An 11,177-nucleotide genomic window follows, 5' to 3' on the forward strand; every position below is an offset into this window, starting at 1 on the left:
TGCAGAAAGGTCTTGAAAGTGGCCGCATATGTGGCTTAATGTCTTATGCCGACATCCTTCTTGTGCGTCCGAAGGATTGCAGATAAGTAATACACTATGTGCGCCACTCGTCATCGATGCATACAATAAATGGACTTATGCGGCTCTATTAATCCCGCACGAACACTCGACGAGCATCCAACCTCACCAAGCCATCACGACGATAATGGTTGAAAGGAAACAGAGAATAGGTGCAACAAGGATTGTTCGGTTTATCTAGGAAAAAATGGGACGAAAAGAAGATCTGTTCAAAAGAATACGAGGGGAGATCTAGAGAAACTCCGCTCTGAGATCCCTATATATACTGCCTAACTCTATGGTACACAATCTAAACATCTATGTCATGTTAATCATCATTCAGCTCATTCTTCTCTAAACGATAACAAATACCAACGCTCATGGCCCTAGGGGATTCCCAACTCCAAATATGCTTTACTTGACTTTCTCGAAATCTTCAAGAGCTTTGTAGATGCCATGGTAAGTACAGTTCTCATCCATACGCTGATATCTTTCGTCACCCTTAATACCACGGCTCATCGCCCGTGTGTTGTTGAGAACGGCAGTAGCGCGTGGTAGTCTTACTGATTCTATTCTCTTTAGGATACCGTGGACGTCGTCGGAAGTTACACCAGGTTCTAACAGGAGCCTAAATGCCTCAGCATCCTCGATACCAGCATTGGCACCTTGACCTTGCAACGGCGTCATCGCATGAGCGGCATCACCGATAAGAATCGCGCGGCCCTTAACCCACGTATCGAGTGGCTCCAGGTCTTGGAGTTCCCACACCTTTACTTCCGTCGCCGCACTTCGCATATGTTAGCATTGATCGATTTTTGGTATATGATATAATGAATTGGGCTTTGGTTGCTTACCCTAGAAGCGCCTTTAGACTTGGGTGGAAGTCGTGGAAGATCTCCAACATCTCTTCGCGATTACCATCAGCCATCCAGGACACGGTGGTGCTCTCCTTCTCTTCCGTGGTGGCATAGATGCAAGACATGTTCATGTAACTGAGATGACGAAGAGGATATACGACCATGATGCGATCAGAACCATCGCCGGCCTCGTAGATTGTGATGCGCTTCTCACTGGTCTTCTGTTCTTCCCACCATTCAGGCAATCGGCCGTATGCCTCAATAGCTTTGTTGGCGTCGATGGCAACTCGGCAGCACGTCAAGCCAGTCTTCTGGGGCTGAGGAGAGTTCTCACCGACGATCTTCGGTCGCAAACGAGAGTGGATGCCGTCCGCAACTGGCGACGTGCTATTAGACAATTGTAACACGAAAATGTTTGGGTAGGACACTTACTTATGACTACATCCGCCTTAACCTTTGTTCCGTCATCTAGTGTTACTTCTCCTGCTTCGGGGTCTATATCCTTCGCGCCGTTACGGAACACAACCTTAGCGGGGTCACCGCCAATACCTAGATCCTTAGACGGGGCTGTGGCGATACGTAACAATTCGGCCCTGAAGTCGACCCTCATGTGAGACAAACATGGCGAACCGTACTTCTCTTCAAAAGGGAAACCAGTATCGAATATCATGTTGCAGAGCTTGTCCCTCGTTCTAAACCCCTGGATTGGAACGGAACCGGATCGTTCTGGGTCGTAACCCAATTGCTTCATGATGTTGATGGCATTGGGGAAATTTGCGATTCCTTGGCCGCCTGTGGCAACCGAAGGCTCTCCGCGCTCGTATACGGTAACCTGGGCCTTCTCTCGTAAGATGCGGGCGGCAACCAGACCGGCGAGACCCGATCCAATTATGATGACGCTAAGTTTTTGGTCTTCTCCGGCCATAGCGTTCAACTAGTCTTAGATAGACAATGTTAGTTCTGGAAAGTTGTCGTGAAGGGACCTTGGTAGGTAGTTCTTATAAAATTGGAAATCAAATGTCTAATATCAGATGATAGATGTATGACACAATGCTTTCGCTATGAAGAAAAAAGCAACGCCTCGAACCATTGTTGCTCGCACACATGGCGGCCTTTATATGTTGCAGCGCCCTTACCTTACGTACCTAACATGCCAGGACGACCATACAGTCACAGTTGCCGTTGACTATGCACCCTCCAGGGGAAACACATCATCGAAGCTATTCTTCAGTGAAATCCGAAAGACCTCGGATCTCCGTTCGGATTTCCGCGTTGCACGCATGCTTTGGTAATTAGACAGCTCCGCTTTGTGTCGTTGGTGGATACTTTGTCTGTATGCATTGTTCTACTAAACCCTTCCGACTCCGCAGAACCAATGTTACGTCAATAAGCTTACTTGAATGGACGATCACCCCACAGTCGAATGGCATTCTAATAGGTACCTAGGTGAGCGTAGAAATCGAGTACCTACCTAAAGTGGCTGAGTCCCTTGAATTGGCGTCTAAGACAACGAGACAACAACAGGGTTAGCGTGCATCTTCAGAGGAAGTCAGTCAGCCACTGACGTGTGAAATACAAGATATATAACTCATATAATATTTATAGGTGCCAGTCGAGTTATGATAAGTATCATAAATGATTTTTCGGTTGTCTTCCCTACTCATATCGTGTTACCCGTCCATTCCTCTCACAAACACAATGGGAGAACTACCGGCGTCCTGCATGCATGTACGGTTCCTCAGAAGCTGCTCGTCTTACCGCTTTTGGTATAGGCTTCCCTGATTGAGAAGAACAGGTATGTAGGAAGCCGTATCATCCATTTTACACGCTATTCGTATATCTAACAGACGCTGTACGCGTATATGATTGCGAATCTACATATTGAGTAACTCCGACATCCATAAACTATCTTACACATTCTCTACGAAAAAATTCACGTAAGTGGTTTTCTATGGCTAGTTGTTCTATGAACAGGGTTTCCAATCCTTCAGCAGAACCCGGATGCATCCTCCCGGAAAGGTGTACGGAAGGAAATGTTGGCTGGTGGCGTTCTGACAATAGTTTCCTTCCGCGTACCAGGAGGTCGGGTCGAATCTATTGACGTAGTGAACCATTGTCACAAGGGAAACTACATTGCCCTTATTCAAGCACATGATGCCAAGATCATAGTTCCCTTTTGTTCCCGGGTACATTACACTGCAGCCCCCGACTAAGGAGATGCAGACCGCCGTCGCAGAAGAAATACAATTGGCTTCATACATTTCTTCTATGGCACGATGCGCGAATAACGTTCCAATATCTACCTGAAACCTCTGTTCTGGGCTTTGGTCAAAACGAATAGGATAATATGGATCAACATCCCACTCTTAGAGCGCGAAAAAAAGAGAAGGCAACTTCGGTGTTACGATATACGGCCGGAGGCCATGTCCGAGCCTGAAGTTTTCATCCCCGGAGTTGCCGTTATTCAATACCTATCCCTTTCATTCAACCTCCTCGTTAGGGACTCGGTATGTAACAAATCTTTCGATTGTTGGTGACCGGCTTCCATTTTCGTTGCCACTATTTGTCAAAGACAAGTATGGAGCTCGGCGCAAAGCGCTGAGAGAAGTAGATAACCCATATTGGATGCAAGGAATTCACTGAACCGTCACAAACCACGCGCAACCAGCGTATATGCCCGTGCTTCAGTCCAAACTCCCTCTAGAACCCCGGAGGCTGACAATTTCGTCTGATATATGTTTATAGTTTCTAGTTTGCTACTTTGGTACTAGAAACTACTTGACTAGATGAATCGTCGCTTATTAGGCCAGACCTAGGGAACTAAGGAGGCAGGCCACACGGAATTTCCCAAACATCACATAAACGGACTCTACAAGTGACTCATAACTCATAATCAGTACTTTTCCATTGGCTAAACCATCAGATATTCACTCACAATGCTCAAGCTCGAATTAACAAGAAAATCTAGGTAGGTAGGTGCCTAGACCAGGTAGGTATCCAGATATAACCATAAAGAAAATTTAATCATCCTGTCCTCTCGGCGTGTTTTCACATCACGACCAAGAGTACCGAATCTCTGAAGTCCAATCTACGTTCTCAACTGGCCGGCAACAGAAAAGCATACCACGATCCCTATGATTTCAACGAAGCAAATTACCGACGCTCTCGACCCGGTCAGACGCGTCCTACCAGCTCTACAAACACCTTCATCCAAAATGAGCTTCATCGACATAGCCAGTTTGACCTTTTGCAGTATTTATCTTATTATTACTGTAGCCGTCGCAGTCCAGATTTTTACGAATAAGAGAAGGGTTCGGCCACACTGGAAGAAAAATCTCATCTAAGAAAATACCCAGGTAACAACATTCGTATCATGTCGCGCCTTACTATGCCGTCGAATTGGCAGGGACATTGGGGGGCTTCAGGTCGAGCGAAAATGCAAGATTTCAAAGCTTGACTGGTAGTCCAACCGGCGCTTCGGAGGGTGGTAGGGAACTTTAGACGTAATCGCTTCTCGCGAAGCCCACGATTCTGCCAATATCTACGGTGGTAAATAACAGTTATTTTCCTCCCAATGTGCCTTTACTCCTTGTTTTTTGCTGATACCCGATCATCGCCAATATCTTAACTACGAAGGCTTCCAAAAAGCATGTCCACAGATCATGCATCAACGGAGTTGTCGCTCGGCTTCGGCCAAAACAGTCGGCCCCGAAGAGAGAAAAGATCGGTCACCTGAAAGGCGGCAAATTGTTTTTGACAGATTGGGGCTCGAGTGCATATCTCGCAGTCGGTAACGTGATGCTGTTGGTTGGCCATGTCATGCACCAAGTCCAAGATTCGTGTTTTCAACCGGACCGCACCATGATATGGTAACCAATTCCTGACTTTATTGTAGCGCTCGGAACAAGGAAAAGGTCATAATACTTGTTTCTTTAGTACCTAGAAATGGCTGGCACAGATTTACGGTCTGCCAGGTTAAGCGCTGATGATCATTCGAGCTGCTCTAGCCTAGCTCGAATCCAGGCTCCGTATCCAGCAAATAAACCGACCTGCTTCCACGATTCGCAGAAATTCGCGATTGATCGATACCTTTCTTTCACATATTCTTCTTTTCCTGCCTCATCCCGCCCACCTAATTCGCAAGCAATCGCATGCGACACTTTACTTAGACACACGGGGCAGAGATAAGGAGGCTGTCGCACGTCTTCCGCCATCCGCGCTGTACCCTGCATGACACAAGCATAGTAAATGCAGTGGTCTATGCCAAGGCAATGACCAAGCTCATGGACTGTTGTCCTTGCGATCCTCGAGAACCATAGAGCTTTTCGATCTTCCGACGTCGAAGGTTCCGCAAGATTTCCTGCTGCTTCTGACGCAGCCTGTAATGGCCCAAGTGCATCATCCATCCGTTGAGTCTTCTTCGGGGTTGGTTCAACGCCTTCCAATGTGCATGCGCTATCAACATAGGACTTGCAGTGGGAAGCTGGCCACATGTGCGCAAAATCGATTTCAGCATGATCGTCCAGAGCGGGGTGGTATCTTGCCGTAGAGACCACCGCGACACGGTTCCCACCATACGCTCTACCACAACAAAAGTCGTCGTCTTCGTCCTCGTACATATCATGGTCAAACAGTAAGATAATGGAATAGGCATCTCCAAGCAGCATCTCAATAGCGGCGTCAAGTAGATCCTCAAGATTCAATTGACGGCCGAAAGTACCATCAGGACATGGCCTAGCGCGAATGCGGGTGCAATTATTACCAGCCAACAGTCCAACGTAGTCCATATTGCTATCCCGTTTGCCCGACTTCTTCGGCTCATCCCAGGGCACGAATTGCAAGCGATGTGGAAAAGCTTTGACAGGCATCCCATGGTAAAAAGCGCCTGTAAAGTTGACAAGATCTTCGGTTGGCAGTGAATTTAACATCTCAGCAGCCATTAGCTTTCCTCCCTTTTTGACGTGTGGCTGCAGCCATTTCTTCATGAAACCCACACTAGATGTAATCTCAGGAGCAGTCGCAACATACAAAGTCTGACGCCTCTTATTCGGTTTACGATTCTTTCGTAGGCTCTCATTGAGCCAGGATCGAAACGATTGCGGTGGGTATTTGGGATTCAGAGCTAACTCGTCATTTGGTAAGACTAATGGCCCTGGGAACGCGCTAGACAGCTTGCTTGCGGAATCCTGGGTCAAAACCTCAAGTGTCTTAGCATTCTGTCCCTTCGTAATCAACGGATTTCTGCCAGACTTGGTTGTCGCAGCCAATCTTCGATCTGGACTTGACCAAACGAATCCCGCCTCTTTAGCGTACGCTGATGGTTCTAGCTCTAGGGCCTCATGTGAGCATACTTTCTGGTTCTTCGGCATATTTTTGGTGTTATGAAGAAGCCGTACGCCTCGTCTTTAGAAGGCAATATGATGTACAAGTTTTAATGTTAACTGACCATGAAAAGACGGAAGGGTTGTTGCCTAGCTTGACCTACAGGGAGCATCAAGTATGGGTTTATTCAATTATCAGCTGAAATACCCCTGATGATATACTTATCCGGTATATCTTCTCTAATACCGTTTAACTTTATACTTACGACGACAACGTTCCTAATCTCAGACTATAAGCCATATATATACCCTATACCTTACCCCAAGTGCTTCATTCATTGTTTAATATTTTGTTCTCACCTATATCAGTGGCTATTGCTGAAATTGCTATATTGGACCCAACCAAGTTTTCTGCCATAATGCTTACATAATCACGACTTATGATATTAAATCATTATCTATCATGCGTTAGTATAATATACTTGGTCAATACATAATATAGCTTCTCACTCATCGAACCAGTAACTGAAACCGTAAGTTGATGTGAAGGTATTTTCGAATCCGATAAGACTTACTTTACTGTCTTTGAATTCAAGCATCTCACCTTATTACTTATGAAAATCTTCATCGTCGTGGGAAAATACGTGAATAAGCAACCAGCGACAGCAATACATAATTGAGTGTCGTAAATTAGTCGAATCAACACAACACATCCTATTATATACATCCAGGTAGGTAGATAGGCACTAGATATATATCGAAAACTTGAGACATCTTTTTCCCAACTACATCTCATTATTTCTATGAACTATGAAATCATGAACCTGATTATGTAAATTGTGCTACTAAAAAACGCCAAGTGACGATGAAATTTCTCAGCCGTCAAGCAGCTGAAATACTACGATAGCATCATCTACAGCAGCTGCAACAAAAATTCGACCGGCCTAGTCCAAGTTCTCAACAATTTTACATTTCGTTGAATCTCATGAAATATCACTCATTCACTTCAATCCGGAGCCCCAAAGATTTAGATCTTAATCAATAGACCTCAATCTCATCGCCTCCGAATAAGTTGCGAAACCAGTCATCTGCGACATAATCACCAGCGATATGGGATCACAGGGACAAGAAATACCAGCAGTGGAGACCAAGCACGATGAAGCCGCGATCAAGTCCCATCTCGAGGAGTTGTTAGCAGCGCAATTACCCAACTCCGCGATTTACAATTTCCTGCTCTCGGACGCGAAGATCCTTGCCGCGTCTAAGGGATCGATGACGGCGCGTCTGACGTTAACGCGCAATCATATCAACTCGGGTGGGGGTATCCACGGCGCCGCATCGGCTGCTATTGTTGACTGGGCTGGTGGCATGGCTATCGCGACATGGGATCTACGCCGTCGCACGGGTGTCTCCGTCGATATTCACGTCTCTTACCTGTCATCTGCCGCTGAGGGCGATGAGATCGAGATTACGGCTGAGGCTGATAAAGTTGGTGGCTCGTTGGCTTTCACCCGCGTCGTCATCTCCAAAGTTGTTGATGGAAAGACTGGTCCTATCATCGCGAATGGCACACATACGAAGTTTGTGAAGCAAAGGTAGTGGGGATATAATAGGGCCATGGATAAGATCCGAAGGGTCACCGTTTCATTTTAATTAATTTTTTTTTTCGACATGGAAGAAATAGATCTTCTCATTCATATTACTAGAGTAGTACCTGGTCGCGTTAGATGGTCGCATCAAGGGGGTCTCAGACAACTGACATAGACTCAAGATACAAGGCTGAGGTCTTGAATCAAAAATGATTCCTATGAGATCGTATGTGTTACGAGTGTATGGTACCATAGAATTAAGCATCGGAAGGGTCGGAATTCGAGAAGATAGACGTATACAGCCACCTGCGGAACAATATACCCTATATCTTATCGTTCTCACCTAATCTAGCTAGATTGAAAGATCCCCGAGTTGAAGTTAGACCCAGAACGAGAGATGCTAAAGAAATACGATGTTGCGTGGCTTAGACCTTGAAGGCGGCGCAGATGACGAATACGTCTAAGAGCGATCGTCTGCAGCAAAGTCTTACGGGTCAATCACTAAGTCAACGCGTATCTAGATATACGAGATCACCCTTGCGGGGATTTATACATACTATTACTCAAACATTCCGATGACACTTTCCTAGAAATCGCAGCTCACTTCATCTGCCCTGGTAGACAAGCGGGTTACACGGGAAAAGATAAGGCCACGATCGGGCATATGCCAAATACCTCCAAGTGGTTTATAGAAATACTCTCTATATAGCTTGCTGGACGTTCCGAAGTTCTTATCTAGGTGACTACCTTGGTAGGTACGGGCCGAACATGTTTATCGTAATTATTTGGGGCTGTTAAGGGATGTCTTCCATGATCATTGAGGGAGAATCCAAGTCAGTCATATTAACACCAAATTTACTACAATCCCGCCGCAATCCTTTCATGAGCATCTACCTAGTGTCACTTAGCTAATCAGGGAAGAATGATGTTTAGAATTAGGTATAGTACAGGTCAAGGGACAAGACTTAGCAAACTTTGGCTTATACCAATTTGATAGAGGGTGCGTCTTCGGTTATCGGCGGACCGAGAGTTAAGCGAAAGGGGCACTCAAAGATGGCATCACTTGAGGCGTGGGAGGTTTTGGGATGATTTACTTTGAAGCTCCTGCCTCTTTCCAAGAGATGCGTGACTTGAATAATATGATATGTCGTCTACACTGCCCCAGACAATGAGAGTAAAAATCGACAGGATCAGATTAAGTACATCGTACGTATGTCTCAGCTCTTTAGCCTCCGTGGGAAGCCCTGTAATGGAGATGTAACCACGGCCCCAGCCGGATCAAGGAAGCCTGGGGAGAGGCGGAGTTATGAGTTAAACAGGTGGGGCGAAGCCCGTAGGAGCGGGAGATCGCCCGGAACCCACAAGTGAACCAACTACCAACACGAGTATAGTTGGTTCGATAAATGGAAGCTTGATGGGGGTAGTTTTAGCCGTGGGGAGTTCGTAGGATGTAGATTAAGGGGGGAGGTCTTCATGTATCGTAAAGGCTCTGTAACCCATCGAGCAACAATAACAATAGCGGAGGATCCAACCTCCTCCCCCGTTCCCCCTCCCCCTCCCTCTACCCCCATGCCAGCCCTGGATGTCCTTAGCGCCCTGAATAGCCACTACAGGAAGAAAAAGGACACGGCAAAAAAAGTACGAGGTTTTAAGGCAGAGATAGAGGTTCGCCGAACATCATTAAGCGGGTCTTGGGGGTCTAATAGCCTCCCACCATCATGATCATCTAGAGAAGCTACGGATTAGGATATCTTTGATGTGATAGTGACGTGCATGGATAGTCTTGAACGGTACAGAAGTCATCACTTAGAGGAGTATCTTTGTTTCACTTCTGAGGGTATCGATATCGTGGAAGATGCCGACTACACTCCGAAAATGCCTGTAGTCTAGCCCCTCTACGCAGGACCGCACCCACACCCACACCCACATCCACAACTTGAAAGGGCGGTATAGGTATCCCCTTTAGAACATGTGAAGAAAGAAGACGTGGCCGTTAACAAGACGCATATTTATCAATATTTGACGTGTATGACTAACATATGAGAGAACATGTGACAGGACCTAGCACACTTTTATCTTAAGCCCTAGTTTCTAACTATGAACATTGCTAGATATGCTCCTGGGTAGTCCGTCTCATTCCTCATCCCGCCGTGCATTGAGAAAGCTCGACCGGAACCCCCGGTGCATATGCCCGGGAGGAACAACGCATGAGCGGGAACGATGTGATGACCCTAGTGATTAGTGGCCCTGCATTCTCTTCATTGATGGCGTTAGGCCCCAGGATCCCCGATGTAGGAATCGTGGGAAATCTTCCCCAGACGGGACTACACGTAGCTTAGCGGGCTGTTCCCAAGATTTGGGCTCTATTGGGAGTGAATGGCTAGGCCTGGGCGCTACGGCGAAGCTCCACTTCGAACGAAGAAGCCTCCCTAAGCCGGTCTCGTATCCTCTGCAGTTGAAGGATATGCGTGTGTGCGTGTCCTTTTCTAGACCTTCGAAAAGCTGTACGTAGCTGTAGGTATTTACAAGGATACCTACGGGACAACTACCCATCCACACAGTCTTCTAATACTGTATTATGCAGCAAGCAAAGTACTGTAGTGTGTGTGGCTAACAGCTTGCTGTAGGATGCCGTTTAAAGAGCTGTACTAAGGCAGAGGAGGGGGACCGCAGCAGGCGGCGATAATATGCACCATCCTGGCCCTTGCGGCGAATGTGTCGCCATGTAGGAGCTGCGACCGAATCTTCCAGGTTGCGAACACGGCTATCGTGGACCAGGGGTCCGCCTAGCGGAAGCAACTAAGGCTTGGATTTTGCAAAGCCGGTGGATTAGGAAATCCAGTTCAGTCTGGCTGAATTTTCGAATAGACGGTGATTTCCTCAATAGGGAAATTTTTATGACACTTCAACCGTAGGAAATAGACAGCTGACAGGAAGACCCTGGCTCACAACCGGTGTAACGGTGAGGTGGTGTGTCTCGTCATGCTTAAAGAAAAAAAAAATTGATGCTCTCCGGGGGCTCATCCAATCGTAGCTCTCATTCCAAATCCCAACTGTCGGTCAACCTCCACGAATAGTAAGGTGGGAAATGCTTTTTTACATCTTTATCTTAATAGCTAGAAATTGATGACATGTCTCCAATAATCAATAGCAATGGCGATGGATAATCCAATTACACGTACATAATACGGTCACGTATGTAAGCATATAATATGTAGGGATAGGATGATACCTATCGTCAATTTTGAATCACTGATCGGCGAGTTATGCGTGTCGTACCTTTGCTGACTATGACTCGAGCTGTAAGCTCCGTGCCTGTCAGAATGATTGACCAACATGGCCTCTCAATCTCA

The 11,177-nt window shown here is 46.5% G+C and overlaps 3 protein-coding genes across 3 annotated transcripts; 1 reads left to right on the plus strand and 2 right to left on the minus strand.

Annotated features, from left to right (window-relative positions):
* Nucleotides 1-365: 365 nt before the first annotated feature.
* On the minus strand, nucleotides 366-2,555 carry F4822DRAFT_275840 (FAD binding domain protein). The gene is made up of 4 exons (XM_051454792.1): nucleotides 2,269-2,555; nucleotides 1,347-1,874; nucleotides 912-1,290; nucleotides 366-844 (listed from the first exon to the last, which is right to left on the minus strand). Exons 2-4 carry the CDS (start codon nucleotides 1,837-1,839, stop codon nucleotides 472-474), a joined length of 1,245 nt encoding a protein of 414 aa, XP_051312949.1. The 5' UTR covers nucleotides 1,840-1,874; nucleotides 2,269-2,555; the 3' UTR covers nucleotides 366-471.
* Nucleotides 2,556-4,581: 2,026 nt separating this feature from the next.
* On the minus strand, nucleotides 4,582-6,360 carry F4822DRAFT_275788 (uncharacterized protein). Its single transcript, XM_051454791.1, has one exon. The coding sequence runs from the start codon at nucleotides 6,281-6,283 to the stop codon at nucleotides 4,904-4,906; it is 1,380 nt and encodes a 459-aa protein (XP_051312950.1). The 5' UTR covers nucleotides 6,284-6,360; the 3' UTR covers nucleotides 4,582-4,903.
* Nucleotides 6,361-7,045: 685 nt separating this feature from the next.
* F4822DRAFT_405669 (thioesterase family protein) lies at nucleotides 7,046-8,236 on the plus strand. The gene has a single exon (XM_051458323.1). It carries the CDS (start codon nucleotides 7,346-7,348, stop codon nucleotides 7,832-7,834), a length of 489 nt encoding a protein of 162 aa, XP_051312951.1. The 5' UTR covers nucleotides 7,046-7,345; the 3' UTR covers nucleotides 7,835-8,236.
* The last annotated feature ends 2,941 nt before the right edge of the window (nucleotides 8,237-11,177 follow it).

This window comes from Hypoxylon trugodes, assembly GCF_022578975.1.
Source record: "Hypoxylon trugodes strain CBS 135444 unplaced genomic scaffold F4822scaffold_6, whole genome shotgun sequence".
Taxonomy (NCBI): Eukaryota; Fungi; Ascomycota; class Sordariomycetes; order Xylariales; family Hypoxylaceae; genus Hypoxylon; species Hypoxylon trugodes.